The following is a 27,878-nucleotide window of genomic DNA, read 5'->3' on the forward strand; positions in this document are numbered from 1 at the left end:
CAGGGAATTGGGACAGCATATCTCCTGTATGTGACACGTATTTATAGTACTCAGAAATTACAGTGTGAGGTACGTTGCATGGCCACATTCGAATTTAATAATCGTGCAGAAGCAGAAGGGTCTAAATGTGAAATCTTGGGGTATATCTGAGCTCTGCCTGTCTGGCTGAATTTGCATATTTGGGGCGGCTGGGAGGGCAGAAGGCAGTGATGCGGGAGGCAGAACTGTGGAGTCTGTGACCTATTGCCCAAAGCACTGTGACACTGAAGAGCAGAAGCAGGTGCCCAGTGCTGGCCCAGGCTGCTTCCTGCTCTGCAGTTCAGTGCAGGGCTCCGCAAAATCCTGCCATCACTGATCCGAGAGGGAAGGAAACACCACTGGAGACGCCATGGTAAGGGGGAATGTGGGATCACCAGTCATACAGGGACGGGGAGGATTACGGGCAAGGACAGTCAGGGGGATCTGCCATTATCACCGGCTTGTGCCACGAAGTCTGATCTCATTCACTTGTTACGATGTAAAAGGTCAGGAAAGGAGTGTCAGAATATCTCACTGGAGCTGCAAGGCATGCAGAGCCACGATTTTCTTCAGAGGGTCTCTAATTAGTGGAATTACAAAACGAAGTAGATCTGGAGTTTTAGCTTTCTAGTAATCTCTATTGTGTCTACATTTTGTCAACACATGTTCATTTTCATATGAAATAATAATCCTTTTCCTTACAGTTGTGCTTGTCTTAAATTACTTTAGCCCTGATGGCTGTACTGTTCACAGCTATACACAGTATGTGTTTCTGGAGTGCAGGAACGTTTCTATGTGGGTATGTGTTTAAGTAAGTAAAACAGAATTTTAAAGATTTTTCTTAATAAATCCATAGAAATTGCTCAAAATCTCTTATGTGAAAAAATAATTTCACCTGGTACACCAATTTAGGTCTATTCCTGTCTTATTTTAGTGTAGAGAACTATGTAATTTTCTGCCAGTACAGCTGCAGGTCCAAAATGAGAAAACTTATTTCACAGGCAAAGTACATACACTTCCATGTATTTACCATGCCTTCAAGTGGACTCTGTAAAAGTCAGGTCCACAATTTGTACGGTAGGTCCTAGTACGTTAGTGATGCGGTGTGAAATGTGAGTTTGGAGTAGGCTCAAAATTCAAATACCGTGTAGAGATCAGCTTACTCTGCTTGTGATTCTGAAGAAGGGTCATTCTTTTTCCTACTAAAAGTCTAACATCATTTTTAAAGCTGTTTACTGCTCAAAATTAGAAATCTCTTTGTTACTGTCTTCTCTACTTGCCAGAATTTTTCCAAGCAATTGCTGGGCTAGGAAGAAACGGGAGTTGAAGCCAGGAGTCACGGCAGAAAGCCTGGCTCAAAATGCAGAGTTAAGATACTGCTTCAAACTAGTGGAAGTGGAAGCTCTGTCTGACAGGAAACAAACTGGGTCTGCAGTTTTTAACTGTAGTCCTACTCTAAGCTCTACAATATTAACATTCTAAGGCAACATCCACAGGAAAAAAAAAATTATTCCTCTACTGACTTGAGAAAAGGTTCCAAGTATTGCTTGACTTTTAATTGTAGCTTTGCTCTAAAGGAGAGTCAATTAATTAATTACCTTGCCTCATTTCTGTGTTTAAAAGACAGAGCTTCTTTTTTTTCTTGCTGTCAGCCTTGTAGATCCGCTCAGGGGACTAACAGAAAAGCAAGAGCCTGCGCTGTGCCAAAACAGCATTCACTGTACTCACTAAATTCAGTTTTACCTTCAGTGTTTCCTCCAGATTGCAACTCCTGTGCAGACACACCAGCACCCAAATAACTCACTTTTGCAAAACTCAACTGAAAAAAACGAGGTTGCACAATGTACTTGAAAGGACATTACACACGCTTTTGCAAATGAGTTCTCACAGTCAGCAACTTAAAATGAGTATGGGATAGAAATAATATAATTCCTTGGATGAAATATTTAGATTGATTTTCTATATTAATCTGAACTTCTGAAAATGACAACCTGCGGCAGTATTGACTTCTAAAATACCACTTGCTTCTGAAAAAAATATATTTAGTTCTGTTTATAGAATGCAAACACTGTCAGTTTGGGAAGAAAACTGCTCCAGAGACGATGCTGGTCGTGCATTCTGCCAGAGGATTTGGTTTTTGGGGAAGATATATTCAACTGTCAGATCACAGGATGATTTTGCAGAATAAGCAGTTACAGAATTTGACAGCAACAACAACAACAAGTTAACTGGCCGCATCTGCTCCTGTGTCATTGGATATATCTACATTACAAACTCAAAATGAGCGGGGGCCACTCTCTTGCCTTGAGGCCAGCCAGGATGGCCTGCTTCATATTTACATATCTCTTTCTCTCTCAGAAAACCAGACAGTGGTCGGCGAGCTGCTCACTGGAAAGCATTCTCAACAGTGAGCTGTCCTCTGAATGGTACCCAAGCATTACCTGAGAAAGTATGAGCTGGCACAAGCCAAAATTCTACCAGAGTGTGTGTTAATTATCAGTCAGTACAGGCTACCCTGTCTCTTTTACTCACTAGTATAGACAGGGCCAGTGATACCATAAACGTGGAGCACAGAAGATTACAATTACAATTGCTCCAAAGCAGAAAATGAGGTTGAAAAACTCCATGTGGTCTAAAACCACCTTTAACTACAAAACTGCCTTTCCCTCCATGCAACATCATGTTAGTCCGGGTCAACTCAGAAGCCTCTGCTTTATGATTTTCTTTCTGAACTTATGAAATCCAGCACCAGGCCCCTGTACTGTAAGTGTCAAGGCTTTTGAGCAATCGGCATCTGCTTAGTTAAGCCTGGTATTACATATGTTGTTTTCCTTCCATTGAAGTTCCAAGCTACCACAGGAATTACGCTCAAAATTATGTAAATAAGCACATTATATACTGTGACACTGACTTAATAAGCAATGAACCTGCAGTGTAAAATCCACAGCTGGTTCAGGATCTGGAAAGAACAATAATTTCAGCCAAAAGAATCTGAAGTCATTTCTGGAGGTGAATACTGCTGACAGCAGTTCCTCCAAGTTTCCACGCTGGTGTGCTATCAGAGGGTAAAAGGATCAAAAGACATCACCTGTCTTGGGTTACATATGGTTGAAAAATACCATATGACTGTGTCAGGTTCCAGCCAGAAGTAAAAATAAACTGAAGTGGGATGTGTTCCTCAGTATAGCCAATTCACAGGAAGAAAGGCAGGTTTTGTATAACTGGAATTATTATTTCTTGCTTGCTTTCATGTGTTACAGCACAAAGACCTCAATTTTTTAAAAATCTGTCCCAGTCATTGGCCTGTATAGGTACAGTCTCAATCGTGAAGTTGAAAAAACAAATGAAATGCTGCCAGTGACAATTAGATTTTTTTTTGAAAAGTAATATTCTGGGAAAAATTAACTTAGGAATAAGGAATACTAATGCACATTGATTTTCCTGACCCTATCTCTCTGCTCTCTCCCGCTAGCGTGAGTGCATCTCTATTCATGTTGGCCAGGCTGGAGTTCAGATAGGAAATGCATGCTGGGAACTCTTCTGCCTGGAGCATGGCATTCAGCCAGATGGCACCTTCAAGGATCAGCACAGTCAACCCAACTATGACGATTCTTTTACCACATTTTTCAACGAAACTATCACTGGGAAGCATGTGCCACGAGCTGTAATAGTGGACTTGGAACCAACTGTAGTAGGTCAGTATAAACCCATAAAATGGAAAAGGGCTTACTTTTCCTAAGCATCACCACAGTGTGTCACCAGTCTCCACTGGCACAAAGGAGCATATCCTTCGTACCGTGTGTACCAGAAGACTGCATAAAATTAATTTTACTGCAATACTAAATGTCACGTTCTGTCATGATGCTATTATCTCTATAGGTGTTACAGAGCTAGGAATGGCAGGATCCCCAGCAGTTTAATAGCTAGTATACACAGATGACTCTTTGCGGAAACTCTTAACTCTTGGTTTCCTTTCTCGTGACATTTTTGTCATCTGAATTCTGCCTTCTCCACTTTGGATTCAAAATGAGAACCTGACAGTTTCCTTCCAGGAAAAATGGGATTTCTTAAAATTGGGAACCAGATTTTCTTCTTCCAAGTCACATTTTTTTTTTTCTGATGATCTGTCCTCTTGTCAGTACAACTAACTAACAAGCTTTTCTTGAGAAAGAACAGCTTTGGCAGATGTCCCACAACAAGTAAACAGAATGCAGCAACAACAACAAAAATTCTTAGGGAAGTTTTCCCTTCTCCATTAGTTTTCCCCTCTCAATCAGTAGATGTTTTTTGGGTCATTTTTGGGTCATGACCTCCCATGACTGAAAGCTGGCACCACTGCCAACAACAACCAGCTTGTTGGCACTGGAGCATAGTCATGCAGCTTCTTCTAATTTCTCTTTTTTGTTCAGATGAAGTGCGGGCTGGCACCTTCCGGCAACTTTTTCATCCAGAACAGCTGATCACTGGAAAGGAAGATGCAGCTAATAACTATGCTCGTGGCCACTACACTGTTGGCAAAGAAATCATTGATATAGTGCTTGATCGTGTTCGTAAGCTGGTAAGTTCCAGTAGTTTTGTAATAGTGCTTTGGTTCCACTGAAGGAAGAAGTGCACAACAGGAAAGCTAAATCCATTCAGAAAAGAGACAGCAAGACGAACAGAAGTATCATTACTACTCTGAGAAAGAAGACCAGTAGTCACTTCCCAGTTGTATGGCTTCATATATTCTTAAAAGATGGTTCTGAATCTGTAATTTTTCATCATTAGCATGGCTCTAAAACACCAACACTGAAATAGAAGGGTGGATTACATAGTTCTGTTTCTGGTTTCAGTTAGATTAACTGAAAGAACTGTGGAGTTCAGGGAGAGAAGCTCACTGCTGAGGGACTAATATTATGTCAAAAGCTGAGACAGTGAAGGAAGTGAAGAACGGGATTATCATCAGCCCTGTCTCAAGAAATACTGACCTGAAATATGTGCCGTCTACTGCTGATGACCGCTCTCTCCTTCATCTCAGAATAAGCAAATGCAGTAGATGTAGTCTTTTACTTTTTTTTCAGCCCCTATTATTTCACTTTATCTTTTGCTTTCTAGACTGATGCCTGTTGTGGACTGCAGGGATTCCTCATCTTCCACAGCTTTGGTGGGGGCACCGGCTCTGGCTTTACCTCTTTGCTGATGGAACGTCTCTCTGTGGATTATGGGAAGAAGTCTAAACTAGAGTTTGCTATCTACCCAGCTCCTCAGGTCTCCACTGCTGTGGTGGAACCTTACAATTCCATCCTTACCACACACACCACCCTGGAACACTCAGACTGTGCCTTCATGGTGGACAATGAGGCCATATATGACATCTGTCGTAGAAACCTAGACATTGAGCGCCCGACATACACTAATCTCAATCGCCTCATCAGCCAGATTGTCTCCTCCATCACCGCCTCGCTGCGTTTTGATGGTGCCCTCAACGTGGATCTGACAGAATTCCAGACAAACCTGGTGCCTTATCCACGTATCCACTTCCCCTTGGTGACTTATGCCCCCATCATCTCTTCTGACCGAGCATACCACGAGCAGCTCTCTGTGGCTGAAATCACCAGCTCCTGCTTTGAGCCCAACAACCAGATGGTGAAGTGTGACCCCCGTCATGGGAAGTACATGGCTTGCTGCATGCTCTATCGTGGCGATGTAGTTCCCAAAGATGTCAATGTAGCAATTGCTGCCATCAAGACCAAGAGAAATATCCAATTTGTTGACTGGTGTCCAACAGGATTCAAGGTGAGAATGCCATGAGTTTAACTTTTGAAGTCTAGCTGAAATATTGTATTTAAAGCTTTAGATCTTGTATGCTTTTCACTTGTGAAAAGAAGGAACTTAAGCAAGCTGTGATGGTATAAAATGAGCCCTTCCTCCTTCAGGCATCCCATAGATAGATACTCTTAAGTATTTAAACAAATGAGAGCATATATAGCATTTTTATATTCAGTAACAGGAGTATGTGAACCTACAAATCTTTGAAATTAAAGAAACTGCATTCTAGAAGATAGATTAAGGTACAGCTTACATTCTAAACACACCAGTGAGGGTGTTCTCCATGAGTTTAAAGCAAACCAACAGAATAACCCAAACCGCAAAACTGTGCCAATTATAAATTATTGCAAACTGAAACATTTCTACAACATCTCTGAGAAGTTTATGCCAATTTTCCCAACCATACTAACATATTTTATTTTTTCTTCACTAAGTCCTGTTTTGGTTATTGAGAGTAGGAATTGATTTGCACCTGAAACAGTACATGGAATGACTTAAGACTTAGCAGGGATTTACTGTTCCAGTCTGGTTCTTTCCTTACCTCTTTTCCTTCACCCAACCAGTGCTTTTACAGATTTCTTAACCATTACGGTTTTCGTAACCTTTTGTAACTGTAAGGCTATAATGTGATGGAAAGTACAGCAATAATAGCAGGGTGGCACAATCCTAGGCTGCAGCAAATGAGGACAAGCCCAAATGCAGCAGCCATGGACACAGAAAACAAAGGAAAAAAAATTGCTTACCTTTGGGAGGCCTCAGGTAGGCAAGGATCTCCAGCAAGATGTCCTTGTGTTCACTGTCAGCCCTTAAATGAGGTCTGGGAAGGGGTGGAGCCAGGATCCAGGAACCTGTTTGTTTAACTGTTTTTTATGCAACCATTTTATCTGCTGTTTGCAGGTTGGGATCAACTATCAGCCTCCTACAGTAGTTCCTGGGGGAGACCTAGCCCAGGTTCAGCGAGCAGTCTGCATGCTGAGCAATACCACAGCCATTGCAGAGGCCTGGGCAAGGCTTGACCACAAGTTTGATCTTATGTATGCCAAGAGAGCCTTTGTGCACTGGTATGTAAGTGAAGGCATGGAGGAAGGAGAATTTGCAGAGGCCCGAGAGGACCTGGCTGCCCTGGAGAAGGACTATGAAGAAGTGGGAACTGACTCATTTGAAGATGAAAATGATGGGGAGTAATTTTAAAATACATCTTGTTCCTAGTGAGCACAGAATTGTCTCTGTATCACCGTATTGCATATGTCTACAATTATGTCACACCTTTGTAATATACAGCAATATAGGAGGAGTCATGTAAAGACATTTTTTTGTTCCATGAATCACAGGTAAATTGTCCTGTAAGATATGATTAGTTGTAGAAATGCTCCACCATTCCCAATGATGTACAAAGACTTGCTCTCCTCTCTTGCACATTTAATGTAAGCTTTCAAAAACTCTAATACATGTTAAAACATGATAATCCAATATATACAGGCTTATAGTGGATTACAGTGAAACAATATAGTTTTCAAACTTAAATTTGACATACCTTTGCCTTTTGCTTGTTGGCAAGTCAAAAAATAATGAAAATGAAGAAATGCTTCCTCTGTTCTGTGGTTTATTATCCTCTAACTGACCTTCAACTGACTGACCTAAAATGGACATTTCACTCTTTGAAATATCATTTCTGATAAGGCAAACATTTTCATCACAAATGTTAAAGCAATGCATCTTTTACAGACTTGGGAGATAAATATCTGTGTGTTGAAAACTGCTGCAGCAGAGAAAATATTTTTTTTCAGTTTCTGAAATTCTTTAAACAAGAAAATTGCCTCCTTTGAAAAACAACAAGCAAACTTACTGACAAACATAAAAAAAAAGGCATTTTTTTTTGCATCATACCTACTGAGCCTAAAACATTTCAGTATTCTTTACCTGAATGGTTCTTCCTCTGCAAGCAGCATTCTCTACTTGATCCATCAGATCATGATGTCATCTTTATTTAGTGGACCACCTGCAAGCGAGCATGCAATACCAGCATTTGAATATTCACTCAAAGGTAATTCAAAGTAGAAATAAAAGACCCTGGATTTATAGGATTCGCATCCTAGTAGGCAGTGACAGTCTTCCTTGACTAGGAAAAATCCCAGCAACTTTTTATGTAGACTTAGAGACCTGATGGGATGCAACCACAAGTGCTGAGAGAGCTGGCAGATGTCATTGTGAGGCCACTCTCAATAATCTTTGATATATCGTGGCTACTGGGAGAAATGCCTGAAGACTGGAAGAAAGGAAATGCCACTTCTATCTTCAAAAAGGGAAAGCAGGAGGATGCAGGGAACTGCAGGCTGTTCAGCCTCACCTTGATCCTTGGGAAGGTCATCCTCGAGCAGCTAACCCTGGACACCATTTACAGACACATTAACAGAAAAAAAAAAAACACAACATAGTAGTAGTCAGCATGCATTCACCAAGTCATGTCTGAATAAGTTGATAAAATTCCATGATGAAATGACTGGCTTCATAGACTAGGGGATAACAGTGAATATAGTCTACCTAGACCTTGGTAAGGCTTTTCATGATCTCTGGTCAGATCTTCAAGGTCCTCAAAGAGAAGCTGTTTAAGTGCAGGCTACATAAGTAGACACTGAAATGGATTGAAAACTGGCTGAATGCCTGAGCCTAGAGGGTGGGGATGAGAGGTGCAAAGTCTAGTTGCAGGTCAGTAACTAGCAGTGCACCTCAGGAATCAGTACTGGATCCAGTTTTGTTTAACAACTTCATTCACAATTGGACAACCACAGAATCACAGAATAGTTGACGTTGGAAGGTCATCAGGTCCAGCACACTCCTCAGGCAGGGTCACCCGGAGAAGTGTCCCCAGGACCATGTCCAGACAGCTTGTGAGTATTTCTAAGCAGGGAGACTCCACAACTTCTCTGGGCAATCTGGGCCAGTGCTTGGTCACCTGCACAGTACAGAACTTCTTCCTGGTGTTCAGACAGAAACTCCTGTGTTCCAATTTGCACCCATTGCCTCAGAACCTTTAATGAGCACGACTGAACAGAGCCTGGCTTTGTCCTGATTGCACTCTTCCTTCAGGTATTTATGCATATTAGTAAGATTTCCTCTGAGCCTTCTCTTCCCTAGGCTAAACAGTCCCAGTTCAGCCTTTCATCAGAGGAGAAATGAGATATGTCAGCTCCTTAACCAACTTTGTGGCCCTTCATTGGATACTCTCCAGTATGACTATATCTCTCTTGTGCTCAATAGCCCAGCAGTGGACAGAGGACTCCAGTGGCCTCACCAGTGCTGAGCAGAGGGGAAGAATCACCTCCCTGACCTGCTCGCAGTACCTAATGCAACCCAGGATACCTTTAGCCTTCTTTACAGCAAGGGCACATTGCTGGCTTATGTTCAACTCAGTGTCCACTAAGACTTCCAGGTCATTTTGTGCTTTCCAGTCGGATGGCCCCAGGTGCCTGGGGCTATTCCACCTCAAGTGCAGAACTCTGCACTTCTTGTTGAACTTGTACAGTTTCTGTCAGTCCATTTCTCCAGCCCATCAAGGGATGCTGTCTGAATGACAGCATCATCCAAATCATTCACGAATGATGTTAAACAGAACTGGACACAGACTGAGCCCTCAGCAAGCTTGTAGATGGCGCAGACTGGGAGGAGTGGCAGATGTGCCAGAGGGTCATGCTGCTCTAGGTAGCACTGTCTGAGCTGGAGGGTTGGACCAGACAACCTCCAGAGGTCCCTTCCAACCTTAACCATTCTGTGATTTTGTGATTCAGTTATCTTCCTCACATAGAGATTTCTATTTATGTTGACAGTTACAGTTTGCAGTATGTCACAAAAAAACTTGTATGCTTTGTATGCACGATATGCATTTAATTATCCAGATCACTAAAATACTAAACTATGTACTTATGGAATACTAGAAATGCCTCTCTTTAGGAAAATACCCCTATTCAGGATATACTTGATTATGTATTTAAACTGAAGCAACATGAAAAAGTATTACTCAACCCATGGGATTTAGACTCTTAGACTCACTGTTATCTCCTAAACTGGGACCAAAATCAGAAACAGAGGAAACTATGCATGGAAAGCTGTCAGAAAAGAAGTGGTGACAAAAATGGCAGACTAAGCGCTTGCTTTCTTCCCTGAAAAACTGCTGAAAATGATGCAATGAAGAGGAGGAAGACACCAATCCAGAGTGGAGTACTTTATGAACTCTACATCAGAGGGTGTGGAGTTCTTAACTCCCAAAATGCGTTTCAAATCTGATCCTAATTATCAGTTTTACGGTTTATTTTATTTTATTTCCCAGGACACTTAGGATCCCAGTTCTCTCAGTAGTCAATGAACTCTTTAGAATGATTTGGAGGTTACTTCAGAAGTGCTATGGCAGTTACCAGGAGCAAGCAAGTTTTGTCAAAGTGATGCTACCCTATGACACTCAACAGGCAGTGTATTTGTATCCAAACACTTAATCTACTCACTTTTAGCCATCTCTTCATCTAAGTGTATTTTCCAGGCTCAGACATCCGGCCAATATCTGCTTTGGAACTGGAGTGTCACAACAGACTTCTGTGGGCAAACCCTACAATATTATTAAATAAGATATATGCTCCTCTTAATCTAGTAACCAGACTCTCTAAGAGGTCATTACCAAAAGCCATGTCAGCTGCATGCTCCCTCACTGGTTTACACAGATCTGTCAGAGCTAGCTCCTAGTTTATCTCCGGTGTCAACTTGCACTCTGCTTAGTTGGTTTAACTGCTTCAAGGGCAACGTAGAGCTGTGCAGTTCTTCTTTCTCTTCCTTTTATCAGGCAGACTCCACACAAACTAGCAATGCAAAGTGAAAACCACTATCTCTAAGTCATTGCAGAATGATTCACAAGAGCCACAGGAAAGGTGCTGAGTCATTTGTACTCTTCTGCCCAAACCTCTAGAAATAGTCTTATCTGTCCATGTTCAAGAAGCTTTTCACTGCCACTGCTACTTTGGCGGAAGAGCTCTCGCTGCGAGAGCCAGGCTGTATGAGCAGGTTCTCCACAGCCTGCCCAGAGGGTGTGAAACTGGGACCTCTTCTGCACAAGCAGTATAGTAATAATGAGAATGGTTATAGAATCGTAGAGTCATTTGAATCCGAAAGGACCTATAGAAGCCATCTAGTCCAACTCCCCTGCGACGATTATGTCACATGCCTTGTGAAACATCTTCGCTGCAGAAACTTTATCACAAAGGCCTTCCACATTCAGCTCCCATATTCACTCTGTAACTGCTAAATGTCTGTACAATACAGACATGTACAATAAACATCCAGTGGCAGCTGCAAGGGAAGGAAGCTCTGTCTCTGGGTCCTCTGGAGCTCCTGGGTAGTGGTTAGGCAGGTGCACAATGCTAAATTGCACAGGGACTCACACTCCTGGGCCCCCAGAGACTCCATCTACGTCACATACATAGCAGGGCTCCTACTTCACACACACCTTTTCCCCAGCTGGCAGGGCAGCATCACTCATCTCTCAGCTCTCCTGTCTCCTTGTGTGGCACAAAGCAGGGCTGGTAGCTATTCCCCAACAAGCAGAACTCCCAACCAGGGCACCATACCGCTCCATTCCTCCTGCTAGTGCTCTGGAAGAAGAGGAAGGTAGCCCGGACATGCATTGGAGGAGTGGGCACCCGGACTCCTGCTGGTCTGGATGTAACTGGACTTGCTGAGGCCACAGCATGATCTGCAGCTACTCTGTGGCTGAGTAATTTTGTTTCTCATTGCACCACCATTCACCCATACCCTTCTGGGGACCATGGCTCTTTTTAGTGTGGAACTGGTTAGACTTTGAGGTTGCAACATGGGTTAAGTTTCTCAGCAAGTTACTTATTCGGGGTTATTTTCAATGAGCTATTTATCGCTTCTAAGTAGGTTGCTGTGGGCGTTCGTAAGAGTTTGGCTTTCTTGCTGATTTTGCTGCTGAAAGGAACAGATGCTGTATCCGACAAAAGCCTGCTGCTGCATCCCGTCTGCCCCTGGCGGCGAGCGGGGCGAAGCGAGCGGCTCCTCCCGGGCTGCGCCGGAGCCTAGTTTCACTTTCTGTCCGAGGGCAGAGCTAAGTGGGAAATGAAAGCTACGCGGCTTGCCGCCCTCTGACGCAGCCGGGCGGAGGGCAGCACTCTCTCAGGGAGCGCCGACGCGGCAGCCGCTTCCTCAGCGCTGCCCGCGGGGCCGGGGAGCTCTCCGCGCTGCGGGTGAGCGGGCGATGCGCCTTCCTGGCCCACCAGCGCTGCGTGCGGCCCCGGGGGAACGCTGAAGGTCGGCCTTGGCTCCGAGCGCTCGAGGTCCTGCAGGAACTGGTAGGAAACCTTTTCGACTGCTTGTCAATGCGGAGAGCCACAGCCATAGGGCGCCAGTAGAGTGACCCCACATGCACAGTGTATTGGGGTCCTCTGGACTTCAAGCTCTTACTTAGCTGGTTATTGGGCATGCAGTCAACGGGGCGCAAATAATTGGCGTTTGTAGCGGCTGGAATGGTTGCTTTTGTCTGGTTCAGCAGAAATATTTAATTTATTATTATAAATAATATAATATTATAATATTATTAACATTATTAATAAAATATTTAATGAACAATATATATATATATAGACGAAGAGGAAAGAAGGGAGCTGAACAAACACGTAGTTCAACAAGAGGAGTGGAAAGTCTCATTTCAGTCGTGTCAAGAGAAGTGCGTAGAAGGGCTGAAGTCCATCTCACAGCCCTGCAGCTGCACCGCAGGGCTGCCATCAGCTTGTCGGGGCCACCACCATCTTGTCGGGGCCACCACCATCTCGTTAGGGCCGCCATCATCTCGTCAGGGCTGCCATCGTCTCGTCGGGGCTGCCGTCATCTCGTCAGTGCCACCATAGAATCCTAGAGTGGCTTAGGTTGGAAGGCACCTTAAAGATCGTCGAGCTCCAGCCACCTGCTGTGGGCAGGGTTACCAGACACTAGATCAACTCCTTGGGGTGGCCATTATCTCCCAGAGCCACCATCTGTTCCCTTGGCAGCCCGTACCCCATGAAGACAAAGCAGTGATGGTGGTGGGAAGGGTGACTGGTGACCAGGGACAGAGCCCATCCTCAGGCAAAGAGGGCTTGGGTGGCCAAGGGGCGGCAAGACCGCAGGGACGCCTGGGCTGAGAGGACCATGGTACAGAGGTGTGAAGGGGCCATGGGGATTTGTTGTGGGAGGCCGGTATCCTGAGGGGACAGATAGATAGGCTGTGGTGCAGAGTGAGAGTGGAAGAGACGACTCTAAGCTGACTGAGAGGTTGGGCAAGAGGGCTTGCTGATGATGGGTGAAAGGTAGAAGCAAACATGGCTGCTGCCCTCTGTCTGCCTGGAGTTAGCGTGCTTACTCGGCTCATCTAAGCCACGACCACTGAGTGAGCAGTACTGAGTCACCCCTGTCATCTGCCAGGGAAACAGGGAAGGGACCCTGCCCTTGCAGTAGGAGGGGAGAAATCAGGGCGAAGAAGAGAGCCTGCTCCCCGAGTCCTCTGCCCGCTCACCAGATTTCTTATACATTTATGCAGGAAAAGGAAGAGCATGTGCAAATCTTAGGAATGCTGTATTTTTTGTAGCTGAGACAAGGCAGTTTCATGCAGTGGTTGGGAAGTTCTGGTCTTGTCCTTGCTCCCAAGCCAGGGTTCCTGTTAGCAGGGCCTGGGTGCCTGTGGGAGATTTTCATCAAACCACAGACCCAAATCCTTCCATCTCTGTAGATCTCTGCACCTTCCTGCGCTAATGTCATCCTACCTATTTCTCAAGTCACCCAAAGCTTCCTAGCTCTGAGCTTGCTTGTTCATCCTGCCCTTAATCCTACCAAAAGCTATGTCTTGCAAGTTCTCCTCATCTCCAGCACACCCATAGCCGCTGTTCAGCTCCCTCTACTCTGCTGATCATTTTCCCTCCTGTCTGTCTCCTCCTAAATTCCTTCTGGCTGACGGCATTACTCACACTCTTGCTGATTTACAACAAATAAACCCACTAGTTTCTGCTGCACACAAAGATGCACTCCTTCTTTGGATGGCTTAAACAGTTCCTTTGTAATCATTTGAAGAAGCGTGAACTGAAAATATTTAGATGCTTAAATGCCTTTAAAAATTAAAATACAAAGTGCCATAGTAGAGCTATGACTGGGGTGCTTAAAAACAATGCGTAGAGCGCAACCAGAAACTAAATGCTTATCAGCTCAAAAGATTAGAGGAGGTGAAATTTTCCCCTTTGAATACTTGGGCATTACTTTAACTAAACAGAGGAGTTTTGCAACATCTGACATTTGAACGATTATTATATAATTCACCAAATCTTGAGCAAGTAAGTATATCTAGAATTCCCTTGGTTAGGTGGAGCTATTTCTGTGGAACCAGAGGATCATTTATTTAGTCACAGAGGGAAGTCAGGATGTGCTGATGCCAACAAGCTCCATGTCTTCTACCTTGCTGATATATTGCACAATTACCATGCCCATAGTAATTTAAATGTACCAAACACTTGCAGCAATCAAACTGATTTTATTGGCATTCCATCTTTTTCATCATGAAAATATCAAATACAAATACTTATCTTGTGTTTCTGGGTGTTCCCTATCTTTCTGATCTTTCTATATGTCCTTCTGCAGTCCTTCTGTGATTGTACATACAATACTGTTGATGGGCCAGAGAGCTGGGCATCAAGAAAGTGAGAAGAAACTGGAGATATCACTGAATGGGACCATGAAGGCAGAAGAAGAAAATTACAAAGAGGAAGACAAAGAGCTGAAGAGCAAAGACTCGAGGCTACCATCAGTCTTTGGTGCTGCAGACTTAAAAAATGGTAATCACATTTTGTCTATTCTTTGCACACATTTTCTGGCTCTGATGCCTTCTGTTCCATTCTCTGTCCTTGGGCTTTGTTTTCTCCTTTACTCCTTTACTGAGGAATATGCAGATGATTCTCATTTTGCACTGCCAAGTAACCATTTCGGGTTTTGATAAGGGCTTACATGAGGATCTCAGAGATTTTTCCCCTTCTAACTCCTTGTACTGGCCATTGCAGCTGAGAATAAGTAGATGGCAACCTTTTTCCAAGCACAGCCAGCTTTGCCTATGGGTTTGCTAAACCACAGAGTAGGTCCTAGTTACTATGCTGCATCAGTAGATTGGTTCCCCAAAGGCTGCCATCAGTATTTCAAGTGTACGTTCTGTTCTGTATCACATGTATCTCTCGTTATCACTGGCTGTATGCATTTCACAGTTGTTCTGAGTTCCTGTTCCATTTCCTTTCTCCAGACTTCAGAAGATAAACTTTTTCTTTCTGATGATTTACTAGTATTGCTTTGGGGCACAGAATATGCTTTCTTTCTATATGCAGCATAAACAGCTGTGACTTGCTTTTTCCACTTCTCTCAGGCTAGTTCCTTTCTTCAAAACTGAGACAAAAAAAAATAGTAGAGGTAGGCTGAAGGAGTATTTTGAAGCTTGTGTGGTGGACAGTTAACATGTGGTCCCCACATGTAGCTCCTTATTTTGTTGTTAGGCCTGGCTGTTTAAAAGGCAGAATAAAAATGCTCATACAGGCAGCCCTTGGTATCTATTTTCTTTATTTTAAGTGTGTTATGAGAGGACTGAAAGTAGAGGAAACGGGAGACATCTGAGTATCATAATCCAGGCTGAGTTGGGTTTTTCCTGTCAGTTGTCCAAAAAAATCAAATATTATCTGCTTGAGGAAAGTAGGTTGGACCCTCTCTCAGGTCTGAGCAACATGTTGAACCTGTGCACTGAATGGCTGAATATGTACAAAGATAAGTTTGCTATCTTTTAAATCATTTTCACTTTCTTTTCTTGTTACCTGTCTTTGGACTCACTTCATCTTTACCTGTGCCTACAGGAGCTGTTGGACTGTACAACATTGGACAGACCTGCTGTCTGAACTCTCTGCTCCAAGTGTTCTTGATGAACATACACTTCACAAAGATACTGCGAAGGTATTGCCTGCTTGAACTACCTGAGGTAGTTCTGTTGTTGTCCCATTGTCTCTGTTCCTTTTTTATATGGGATGTACATTTGAAGGACTGACTCATTAAGAAGTGTTAAGTACTTTCAGCTCAGTCAGAAAAATCTCTACCTTCCTGTGCCTCTTATTTACATACTAAGGCCTACTAAGGTAGCAGTTGCAGTTTTCTGACTTGTTCGTTATCTCTCATTCGTGTAATGTTTACACATCAGGGCACTGCAGTCTTGAACTGAGTCTTTATGATTTGTACCTCTTTTCCATAGCAGGATATGGTTTTGTTCCAGGTATGATCATAGCACATTCTAACTAAAGGATGTGCCATGTATAACCATATCCACTATTAACTCTGTAACTGTGAGCATGTGAATGTGTACATACTGGTGATCCATAGCCTCTGGCCCCCATTGCCCTGGCCAACACTTGATAGAGATGAATAAGTGTGGTAGCAGACAGCAAATACACTGCTATTTTGTTCTGCTTGATAGTGCTTTCTACTTGTTTGTGAGCAGGATGTGGGCTTCTGCTTCTCTGTCTGCCACACTTAAAACTGGTGTCCAGTTTGCTCAGTTCACTGTAGCTTTATGCATCTAAATGGATCAATCCTATTCAGTCCTTTCTCCAAATCTCTTACACACTTAGCACTGTGCAGAAGGGGAAGGAGACAAGTTACAGGCGTGCAGGGACGATACCACAAAAAAAGCTAAAACTAATGTAGGCTGAAGGTTACTATTGTTATTTGAAGAAAGACATGGAAAAACATGTCGACTATAATAGATTTAGAGAGGATATAGAGCTTCCCAGTTGACATATAGTTGAAATTGTGTATTCTTTTGTATATTCAACATTCAATAATTGTGATATACTTGCCCGTGAAATTTTGAGGGTATGCTGAAAATGAAGGAAAGAAGAGGTGTAAGGCAAGAGCAGCTCTGAAACCAGCTGTAAATAATGTTGCTTCTAGAGCACAGAAGGCACTGCAGGTCCTGCTCAGTTTACCCCTTATTCAGAAATGGGCCAATTTAAAATCATAGCCTTTTGCTTTACAACTGTCAGCTTGCACTGTGGGCTGAACTAGTGCAGGTGTTTGCTTCCCATGTTTCTTTATTTTGCTGAAAACATGCCCATTGTGGTTCTTCTTGAGTTGCTATCTGTGCCATCCATGTCTGCTCCTTCAGGTGTGATATCTAACGTTCCTCCATTGTGCTGCTTGGTTACCATTCATTTTACTTCTCTTTATAGGATCACAGTGCCAGCATGTGCTACACAACAGATGAAGAATGTCCCATACCAAATGCTTTTGCTGTTGGAGCAGATGCAGTGTGGCAAGCAGAAAGCTGTTTCTCCGAAAGAGCTTGCAACCTGTCTTGTAGCACACAGACTGAAACGTAAGCAGCCACCTTCTCATGCCCACCTCTGCCTGCAGACTGGGGATGTTTGTTATCAAGCACTAGAAATCAGTGCAGACCTTGACATCTCATTCAGATTCAGAAATGCGAGAAGTAGGTACATGGTGATGTAGTGCTCTTCATAGCTATCTCCCTGTCATGAGTGAGGTGCTGTGTCTTACCTCTGAAGAAGGGAAAAAAGGCCCTGCCGGATATTCTTGCTGGTGTCCAAAGGATGCAAAGATGATCAGCCTGCTAGAAGACTCAGCTGTTGATACTTGACAGTGTGAAAGGGTTGTGTGAGACATAGAGAGGATGGCTTATGGCTTGATTTGTCTTGCTATACTGTTGTAATAACAGTGAAACAGCTGCTATTTCTTATTAGAAAGAAGGGATCATGAGGGAAAGACACTGAGCTCACCCAAATCCCCAAGGATCCCATTCCTGTTCCTTGCTACAAGTGCTAAGAGAAGAACTTGCTGACCCACCCTCCCATCTGGACATGGGCACAAAGGAGAGAAATAGTTGTAAGCACAGTGACCAGTAAGGATGGGAAACTGAGGGTCTGATTATGTGTACAAATATGGATGGTAGTTTGCATACAAATGCTCTGATCTTTATATAAAAGCCAAAATAGGGCAATTCTGGTAGGGTCAGTCGATAGCCAGCCCAGACCTGTATGAAGGAGAAACATGCGCTGACCTTAATATTTCTATTTATATAGTTCTTCCCTCTGAGGTTTTGCATTCTGCCTTCTCTCTTTCACTTAAAGAGAGATGCCCAAACAGAGCTTGTGAAACATGACAGTTTCCCACTTCTGTCCTTCAGCTTTAAAATTCAGGTGTGGTTCATAAAGTTCATATCCTGGCAAGTGGTGCTTTACCCAGATCACAGATGTGTTACCAAACATGAGGAAAGATATATTTTCTGAGCTGTGTTTAGTCAGGGATGCCGGTAATCTTATCTGAAACTGGATGAAGATCTTTAGCAGATCTTGCAGACTTGCAGGGAAGTTGAAAGCACTTCCGTCTCAGGGTGTTGAATTATTCCACAAAATTTGTTTCACCTATGGTCAAGCACATAGGTAGTCCAGAAATATACAGATTTTGCTAAACTATATGTACTTATTCCCCTGTTGCTGAATCTTGGGTTCATTATGGACTGAGAACATAATTTCTTTGTATTCATGGGCATGGATTTTTTCTCCTCAGTTCAGTCCCACAGTAATTCTTTTGTGAGCCATTTTAATCAACCCATTCATTGAGCTGTATCCCACCATCTGTGGTTTCTTAATATGCCAGTTTAGCCAGAGTGGAAAGCCAAAGCATGACATTACTGTATCATCCTTGGCTTCTTGCGCAGTAATTGTATGTTTTATCCCTGGTTGGATATTGAATGGTTTGTACATTTGTGTTTGGGATATATGGGTAGGTCTTCGTATCATTTTAGTTTCAGCTTTCAGGAGTTTGACAGCCTTAGTAAGGGGATGGGGGAGACGAGTTTGTGGAATAAGGAAAGTAAGAAAGGAAACAGAAGCTTCCCTATACTGCTTCTAAGAAGGACTGAAATAAATGCAACCCTTAACTCAATGAGGCATCAATCAGGCCTATCCTCCAGCAGCTTATATGTATATGCCAAGCTCTGTGTCCTACTTACAGAGACATTCCTCTTGCACTGGGTTGTACAGCGAGGTACTCAAGCCCTCCCTTCTCTTCCCACTGCTTGCTCAGGTCACGTGAGAACACCGCAGCTTGTCTCCAGTCTAAGCTCTGTCCCTGGTAGAAGGTGGCAATGGAACAGAACGCAGGTTCTAATGGGGAAGAACAAATCTACCTTTGCCATCTGTGGAAAACATGCTTGGTGCTCTTGATAATACTGATTGAGGTTGTGTTTTCTGTTTGTCCAGTGTTTGTACAGTATGATGCTGCTCAACTCTTTCTGACTCTTTGGAACTTGTTAAAGAAGCAGATGAAAAACCCAGAGCTGGTAAGGATGATCACTGAAATGAACACCAGGCTTCTTTGCCTTTGCCATATGTGCTTTCTTCTGTTTCTCCAAGAAGAATCCCATTCGTTGTCAATTATCCTAAATGAAATTCTTGGAATTGTCTCCCATCTAAATATTCCCTTTCATATTTAAATGTGGACAATCTTGATCTCATAGACTTCATTGCTTTTAATCACAGTTTTATTCCTCCTACATTTAGAGCATGCCATGTTCTCCTTCCTAATGGGAGAGTCTATTAATAAACAAAAAGACTGATCTTTTAGCAACACTAAGTTTAGTTAACTTGCATGTCTTTTCTTCCCATATTTCTGTAAGCATTAATTGGCATGTCTTTACCCGGTTCCTTCATTCTTTGAAGTCAGCCATGTGCATTTCCTTATTGATAACTCTTGGTACGTTATGTATATGACAGTTCCTCCAAAGAGAATGGTGTAATGTAAGAAAAAAGTGACTGTTCCTCAAATCAGTATCATAGTTCTGTTCCTATACAAGACAGCTTCCGGTTACTATTCCAAACGGAACAATAAAACTGCATTTAAAGCAGGCATTTCGCTGTCCTTGTTATAGGAGCTGTCTTTCACCTCTGTTAGGGTGTGAGAGGAAGGAGCTGTTCTCCTTTAAATGGCTGGAATTGCCCGGTCCACATAAGTCAAGGTCAGATCTGGGTTCAAGCCTTGAAGCACTGACATTTTGTGAAGTGACATGTCCCTTCCACCCACAGAGTGAAATACTTCAGTTGTGTTCTTCACAAACCTTGTTTTGGCCGTTTTTACCTCCTCCAGGTTGAAAAGCTGAGTGATTTGTACACCATCTGTGTGCAGGAGCACCTGGCCTGTCAGACATGCTCTTCTGAAACAAAGAGGAACAGCAGCATGTTAACCCTTCCAGTCCCATTACTGGATTCCCACTCTCACTCACTGAAGACTCTGGTGAGTTCAGTGTTAGTGCTGTTACCATAGAAAGAAGATTCCCCTCTATTCAGTATCAGAGCCTTCTCTCTGTAGGACTGATGTCTTCCAGGACTCATCTAGGGAATCTCTGAAGATTGTCTGGGGCCTTTTCTCATTCACATTTCTCGCTTGTTTTGAGGGCTTCTAAATTTCTCCAGAAAAAAAAAAAAATCTGTTTGATTTTGGAGAAAGAAAATAAAATCTTTGAAGCTCCTTTCTGAGAAAGCTGTAGACCAAATACTCTGTAGGATTCAAAGACTTACACTATATGGTGATGTGTACCTGTGAGAGCTTAGTTACCATAGTGAAGTGCCCTAAATCAGTTTTAGTCCCTTGCCAGATACACTGCATTTGCCCAGCACAGCGTTCTTTTACTGTTAAAGCACTACTGCTGTTTGATATCCAGATAAAGAGGTGATGGTGGCTGTGTGGGTGCTGTGGCAAATAGAGTGGATGTTTCAGGTGTCAGTGGACAACTGAACCTTATTCTAATTGCTTTATGCTGTTCCAGGATAAAGGAACCTTCTTCAAAATCATTGAGGCTTTGGGATGGTGTAAAATACCCTCATATATCAACAGCTTTTTTGTGCCATGCAGTACTCTACTTTTTCAAATAGTGTAATTGCACCCAGAGCTAAGAAAGAGGAGATATACAAGGAATTGTCTCTTTATAGCAGATTTGCCATAGTATAGCACTATCAAATTTGGAGAAAAGCAACGTGATGGGCATGATCCTGTACTAGGCTGCATGCCAGGGATATGATATTGCATTGGAATGCATGATAGGTAAGGATTGAATCTGGAATCCAGTCTCACTTTCACCCATTGCAAGGGTAGAAATTGATGAAATCTCAGGGCCATGGTAAGAAAAGGGATATACTGCATAATATGTGTCCTGTTTGAAAGACACACAATTATTTGTTTCTGATTCTAAAATTGGGTTTAAAACAATGTATTTCAATTGATGTTATTTTGTTGATACTTTATGGATTTTTTTTTTTATATAAAGAAGATACTCTTTCACCTGTTGAAATAAAGGAACATGTGTCTATTTCAGAACTGTCCCGGTCACATTGCAATAGAAATGATTTGACACAGTGTGTGTGGATGCATGTGTACGTATAGGAATGCACATTCAGTATAGTTTGACTATAACGATGTCTGTATAGTCAGTTATAATAGAAGGGTCACTATATAAGGGGAAGTTTTACAGTCATGTGTTTGCTGACTTCAGATGGTGGGAGATAAGGAAGTGTGGCTCAGTGAAGATCACACTCAGAAGTCACTAGTGATTTTGAATCTCTTGGTTTTGAGTGTTCCAGCTTAAAGGCTTTTTAATTTATGAGGTCCAGTGCTAAACGAGAGCTGCCAGTCCTAATTCAGTGTAAACAGGGCCTTTGGAAATTAAGGCATCTAATGTCACTAGGCACTTAAATACAGGTAGGTCAGAGTGTCCACCAGCTTTCCATCCAGCTTTCTGCATTTGGTGAAATTTCCCAGCTCTGCATTACCCAGTCTTCTTACCTAGAAAGTCTTCTTACTGCAACCTTCCTTCCTAAATTCCATCTTTGTATTTAGAAGAATAAGTTATTTTGCTTCTGCCACTCTCCTGTACAGGAAAACAAACCGTGTTAGAGTTCGAGTTGAACAAAAAAGGAAAACTTTTTTTCCATACTGAACCTGTATGTGTTGAAATGACCAAACCCTTCCTGTGTTTTCTTTGGTTAAAATATTAAATGCATCAATGCTACTGGGATGAACATGTTTTACAGTGATGCTTAGTGCTTAGTCTACAGGTTACTGAACACATCACGTTTCGTAACTGCTTGTGCAGTTGGTTATTCAGGAACAAGTCTAACTTACAGATGAAAGCAAGGCAGGCAAAATCTTTCTTAGCACTGAAAAAAGCAGAAAAATTCAAACCGACTAATGGTACTTGATTTCACTCTTCCATTCATGGTAAAGGAGAGAAAACTAATTTTTTCCTTCGAATTAAAATTCGCCTTCTGTAGCTTTGTTGTTTGCATGTAGCCTGTGAAACAAAGTAGAAATAGAAATCTAGCTTGAAGGAAGGAAATAAGATGAAAGAAAACTGCTCTGTCTTCGTAGGAGGAGTGCCTGCAATGCTTTTTCCATCCGGAAGAGCTGACTGGTCACAACATGTGTTTCTGTGAATACTGTGGAAAGAAAACACCTTTTCTGCAGGTAAGCAGAAGTATTTCCCCGTACATCTCTTATACAACAGAACTCCCTTTAGGACTGTGAAAGATGGAGAAATAACTCAACCATATCTGTTTAAGAGATCAACAACTCAAAGCTGTGTTGGCATAGCAGTGTCAGCTAGGTAAAAGCCATATGCCAAGATCCCTGTTGTGAACATAACTCTAGTGACAAAAGAATGCTTTCATGGTTTTTAATATAAGTCACCGAGGGGTAGACGAGAGTATGTTAATGGTGCTGTGCTTATCTTTAAGAGCAGGAGAGCATAGGGTGTTTTCTTTTCTCCCCTTCTCTCCACTGGGCTCGACATTTTTACAGTATTGGTCTCTGCCAGTAGATGTTTCATGCAGAAGCAAGTGCATTGAAGAGAGAGGTGTGCAGGGGAAGACTGCCTCAACCCAAGGTTTGGAGGTGACTTTCCACAACGTTTTCAGGGTTAGGCCACCCTCCTAGGCCACAGTGCATACATGTATTGGTGGCAGTTGTGGCAGCAGCAGTAATATTGACAAAGGCAGTGCTAGGTGGAATGAGCTGGCAGCGTGGCATCCTCCACAGAGCTCAGCTGGCCACGTCACAAGGAACTTGGCTTGCTTCTCCTCACCAGGCACAGTGCTTGACTATCCACTCACCTGCCCAAAACCTCTTCCGGGAACAGCCAACCCAGCAGACAGCAAAAACTACTTTAAGTAATCTTCACAGACAAGTTGTGCAAGAGGGAAATTTCTTCTGAACACGGCAGTTCTTTGTCTTGTAGAAACAGCCTGCTGACTGTGGCAGCTTGGCAGCATGCTGCACCATCTGTATTGTATGCAGTGGCTGATTTGGTAGCCTAAACAGTCTTTAGTGTCATAATTTTTAGGCCATGGGTTAGTGAACAGAGGGAATAGTTACGGGAGTGCTACCAACCGGGGGTTAGGAAAGCAGATGAGAAATGAAGCAGCCAATGAGACATGCAAGGCTCAGTGCTGATCAAGCTGAAGTTGAGAAACCTGATCATCATGGCTCTGCATAGATGGGCTACTACGCTACATTCACTGTCTGGTGATGAGTGTTTCCACCTCAGCTTCCCTGGGTTTGCTCCTTGGTTTTAAAATGCATTATTTATTCCTTTTCAGAGTGTGAAGCTAGTCCACCTGCCACAGACTCTGACCATACACCTGAAGCGCTTCTGCTTTGGAAGATCAGCTTACATCCACAAACTTAGCCACTGTCTGCCATTCCCAAAAGACCTTGATTTCAATGCAATCTTGACAGAACAGCAGTGCCAAGCATATGACAGTGAAAAGGTGAGATAATCCTAATGCTCTGTCTAAAAGAGGCAGATTTTCTTCTGCCTTTATCTCGAATTTTATAATAACTTATAGATCAGTCCAGTGCTCACTTCATTTCAAAGCACTGTCTTAGAAATGTCTCAGACTTTACCCATGCTTGGTGTTGTCTGATGTCTCATTGTTTTGACTTTACTGCCTCTTTGCTGTCCTGTTGCCTTTTCTATATTCCTGTGATCTCCAGGGACGCTGCTAGTCCACAGTTGGCAGGCAAAACTCTGATGGTAAGATTATAAAAGGCAGGATGCTCAGGGTCAGTCTAATCTTTCTCCTTTTTTCCTTATGAAATGCACATTCTGCCTGTCCTGGTTGCTGCTTGTCTTCAGCAGTGGTAAATGAAAATTGCCTTACTCAAAGTTCCTCTTTACAGGCTGCCTGGCAGTATGAGCTTTTTGCTGTTGTTGCTCATTCAGGATCAATTAGCTCTGGACATTACTGTGCCTATATTCGAAGTCTCACAGAATGCAAATGGTATTGCTTCAATGATTCTACTGTTCGCCAGGTAAGGAGACAAATCTGTATTTCTTCTGTAGCTTTCCAGACATTCCTCTAGATCTTGCTTAGTCTGACTGACTGCTAATTAAAGAGAAGCAGGAGAGAAAATTGAAACTGCAAAGCTTTGTGCATCTCTTTCCTCTTCAACAGCATACTCTGAGCTGAGGGCAAAATGGCTTTAGCTGAGGACCTCAGGATCTGCTTCACATTTTGCACAAGCAGCCATTGACCATATACTCTACATTATGTACTCTTGATCTGTTTAATGTGTGTTTTCAGAAGAGGCAAAGGAACTGAGTTTCCTCAAAAAGCATGAGCAACAAACTGTTTAATTAAAGTATTTTTAGTTCCTGAAAGTAGCAGTTGTATCACTGTCATGAAGACTGTTAAGCTGGCATCACAGTATGTCCAATTCAGGAGTTTTTACCACCTTTCTGTGTTTTACATCAGGTGTCATGGGATGATGTTAAATGTACCTATGGGCATTCAGACCTCAGCTGGTAAGGAAATGGCTCTTTGTTTTTACTTAATGCCACTCTGGGGTCTGCAAAACCATGTAGCAAAGAGAGGGCGAACAAATGATTGGAACTGTGTTTTGCTTGCCATGAGCTGGGGCTGTTGGAGTGTAGAGGGAGGATTCTTGTGTTCTGATTACTACAACTATAATGACTGTACCTGGAGCCTGCAGTGGTCACAAAAGGGCGCCGTGGGATTGGTATTGTTACGATTGACCCTTGATCCTGACTAGCGTTAGGGACATCAATCAGTATTCCTCAGTGCTTTGTGTGTTGATGAATCATAAGAAAATGAGCATGGAGAGAGAAACTTCCTCCTATAAGCTATAGTGCCAGGGGGGTTAGTGTTACGTGCTGCCATAGGAACACTGGAGAGGGCCACTTCAACTGACCTAAATCTCAAAAAGATGAGTGGGAACAAACCTGGAAGGTTTTTTGCAACCAAAATCAGTGAGATCTTCAAACATACTAGTTTTGCTTTTTTTTTTTTTCTGTAGGGGACAAACGGCATATCTCTTGTTTTACATGAAAAAACATCCCCAATAGCCTTATCTAGCTGTATCAGAATGTTTTCAGAAGCCGTGCCTTGCACATGGAGCTCAGCATCTGCAAACCAGTGTGGATGTGTGCAAATGTTCCTCAAGAAAGAACTGCACTCCATCAACGACCTCTGCATTCACGTTTTTTTCCTATGAAAGAAGTGCAGGACAAACTCAACTGGAGAAAGGACCTTAGAAATATTGCATCTAGAAGTCTTTTCTTTCATGCCATGTGATTATTTATTTATTGTAACCTTCATATTTGTGTGGTTCTGTATATTAATTTTCTCTTAAAAATAATAAAGTTAGTTCTTTTCTCTGCTGACCTACCATGCTGGTGCCTAGATTCCAATACAGAGGAACGTTTTGGCTTGAAAGCCTGCATGGTGTTCCAAGAGGGCACACAGTACGGCTGTAAGACCAAAAGAGTTTTTCAGGCCATGTTCGATGCCGGCAAGCTGGGCAAGGGACCCTGAAAGTCTTGAGAAACAGCTCTAACAGGGATCCGGACCCTTATCACACATGCAGCAGTGATCATAGAATAATAGAATGGTTTGGGTCGGAAGGGACCTCTAAGATCTTCTAGTTCCACCCCCCCTGCTATAGGCAGGGACATCTCCCTCTAGTCCAGGTTGCTCAAAGCCCCATCCAGCCTGGCCTTGAATGCTTCGAGGGAGGGGACGCTTACTCTTAAGAAACTTCAAGGAAATGAATCACAGAGGAATTGAGATGTGACTGGAAGTTGGTGTCAACATAAAAAGATGTTTTTAAATCGGGAGCTACTATAGTAGTTCTGATGTAGGGGTTGAGTTTGTATGGATTTACATAGATGATTATTGTTTTAGCATACCTATCAGGAATATATATGTATTTAGTGGAAAATATTCACCATGGTAGTCGAAGATGATGACAACACACTCCATGCAATGTGGGAAGAGGAGAAAAGAAATGCCCTGATATGCTTGAACTTTTAGGATTTTCCTTTTTCTTCAAGGGGTTGCCAGCAGGAATTGTATTGCTCTCTACTTTCCTTCTCTGCTCATGAGGTCGAAAATGTCCCTCAAGCAGTAAGTGTTCTGCAGACTACAAGTTTGTAAAGAAAGCAAGTCATTTTTAAATCTCCTGTTGAATCCTGTCACTTTGTGCTATTGGTTCAGCCTGTGTCCCCGTAGCAGCTGGAGGGAAAATGCAGAGGGAACTAGAAAGGAAGGCTGGTAGTATGTGGCAGTCAGAAGAGTGGTGTTTTAAGATTTCTTCACGGGCTTCAGATTTGAGGAAAGTTTGAAGTTTGGTGCTTTTAAAGTGTTTGCAGTGGTAAGTCTTGACCTATCACAGTCTGTGAAAGGGTCAGGGATTCCAGCACCTCGATATCTTAAAGTTCTTTCCAGCCTAGCAATATAGACTGTATTTTTTGATGGTGATGAAGCTGAATCATGTTCATTTCCTGTTGGTATATGGAAGATAAATAGATGTCTTGGAGCATAGCTGTGAAAATTACATTTTTATGAGCTACATGGCACTTATTTAACTGTATTAATAAAAGGGCCGTTATTCTGTTCAACGCTATTCTATTTGCACACTTCATTCTGCTTTAAAAAATCCCAGTGTATTCTTTGTACCCCACATGAGGAGTTTTCAGCCTGTTTTTCAGAAAAAATCTGCACTTTTTAAAAGTACCTCATGACTGATGAATAAGAAAATCAAGATCCTATCTGCTTTTATCCTTCATCCTGGAATTGCTGAGATATATATTAAGAATCTTTTCAGTCTGTATCTCAATAAAAAGAAATCTCTGGTTTTTGTTTGCTGAATTAAATAGTATTGGGATAAATTCCCTAGGAAACAACCTCTCTGAATTGTTCTTGGCCTGGTTTTACCTGAAAACATAAATTGCCTGGAAGGGCTGCTCAGTTCCCACAGGGGACGAGCTTGCCCCACCTCGAGCAACAGCGCAACTCAACTACTGAACGTCTGTGTGGGCACAGCGTTCCCTTAGGTGCTGGAAGTCAGGAGCTGTCAAGTCCCCAGTGTGGTGCTGCCAGAAGTGTGTGTTTAATACTGATGAACATTAAGGTAATTCTAACAATTTGGGCACCTAATTTCCTGTATGAGAAATTGGAACACCCCAGAGAAAACAGAGATGCTGTAAGAGAGAACACATGCTATGTGATCTGTCCACAACTGGCTTTCTGAGCTTTCGAAGAGCCTACGGCTGTCAAAAACAGGGGTTTAGCATCTTGCTATAACCCTGCAGTCACCCTGAGCTCTCCACTCTCCTCTCTAGTACTCGTCCCTGAGCACAAGTGGTAAAATGAGTGCTCTACTCCCTTCAGGACTGCCCAAGTTCATGACCTGGATTAACAAATGTGGAGACCGGTTCTGGTTCTCTTTACTATGGCAGGTCCCCAAAAACTGCATGTTCCTGAGGTCTGCACAGTTGAAGTGTAAACTGCTTCAATCATCATATTAAATGATGTCCTGAATCAGCGCCCTCTGAGGTTGGAGGATTCCTGGTGCCCAACCTTCCTTATGCAGCTGTTGGGGTAGCTTGGGCAAAGACCTAGCGTGGTGGCCTGAGT

At 42.8% G+C, this 27,878-nt stretch overlaps 2 protein-coding genes across 2 annotated transcripts; both read left to right on the plus strand.

The window, feature by feature from the left end:
• LOC110395666 (tubulin alpha-4 chain) lies at positions 251-7,038 on the plus strand. Its single transcript, XM_021390338.1, has 5 exons — positions 251-391; positions 3,491-3,713; positions 4,428-4,576; positions 5,113-5,793; positions 6,724-7,038. Exons 1-5 carry the CDS (start codon positions 389-391, stop codon positions 7,009-7,011), a joined length of 1,344 nt encoding a protein of 447 aa, XP_021246013.1. The 5' UTR covers positions 251-388; the 3' UTR covers positions 7,012-7,038.
• On the plus strand, positions 11,487-27,145 carry USP18 (ubiquitin specific peptidase 18). The gene is made up of 12 exons (XM_021396212.1): positions 11,487-11,529; positions 11,938-12,232; positions 14,488-14,681; positions 15,735-15,831; positions 17,100-17,245; positions 19,152-19,231; positions 20,035-20,181; positions 22,312-22,407; positions 23,538-23,708; positions 24,121-24,252; positions 24,696-24,745; positions 25,258-27,145. Exons 1-12 carry the CDS (start codon positions 11,487-11,489, stop codon positions 25,304-25,306), a joined length of 1,500 nt encoding a protein of 499 aa, XP_021251887.1. The 3' UTR covers positions 25,307-27,145.

This window comes from Numida meleagris, chromosome 1 (assembly GCF_002078875.1).
Source record: "Numida meleagris isolate 19003 breed g44 Domestic line chromosome 1, NumMel1.0, whole genome shotgun sequence".
Classification (NCBI taxonomy): Eukaryota; Metazoa; Chordata; class Aves; order Galliformes; family Numididae; genus Numida; species Numida meleagris.

Excerpts from the sequence above, each read along its gene's own strand:
- LOC110395666 (XM_021390338.1), top strand. Across the intron at positions 4,577-5,112 it reads TTGATCGTGTTCGTAAGCTG|ACTGATGCCTGTTGTGGACT; the intron begins GTAAGTTCCAGT and ends TTTGCTTTCTAG. Across the intron at positions 5,794-6,723 it reads GGTGTCCAACAGGATTCAAG|GTTGGGATCAACTATCAGCC; the intron begins GTGAGAATGCCA and ends TGCTGTTTGCAG.
- USP18 (XM_021396212.1), top strand. The coding sequence starts at position 11,487 with ATGCATTGGAGGAGTGGGCACCCGGACTCCTGCTGGTCTGGAT. Across the intron at positions 11,530-11,937 it reads GGACTCCTGCTGGTCTGGAT|TGGGAAATGAAAGCTACGCG; the intron begins GTAACTGGACTT and ends GGCAGAGCTAAG. Across the intron at positions 17,246-19,151 it reads TGTAGCACACAGACTGAAAC|TGTTTGTACAGTATGATGCT; the intron begins GTAAGCAGCCAC and ends CTGTTTGTCCAG.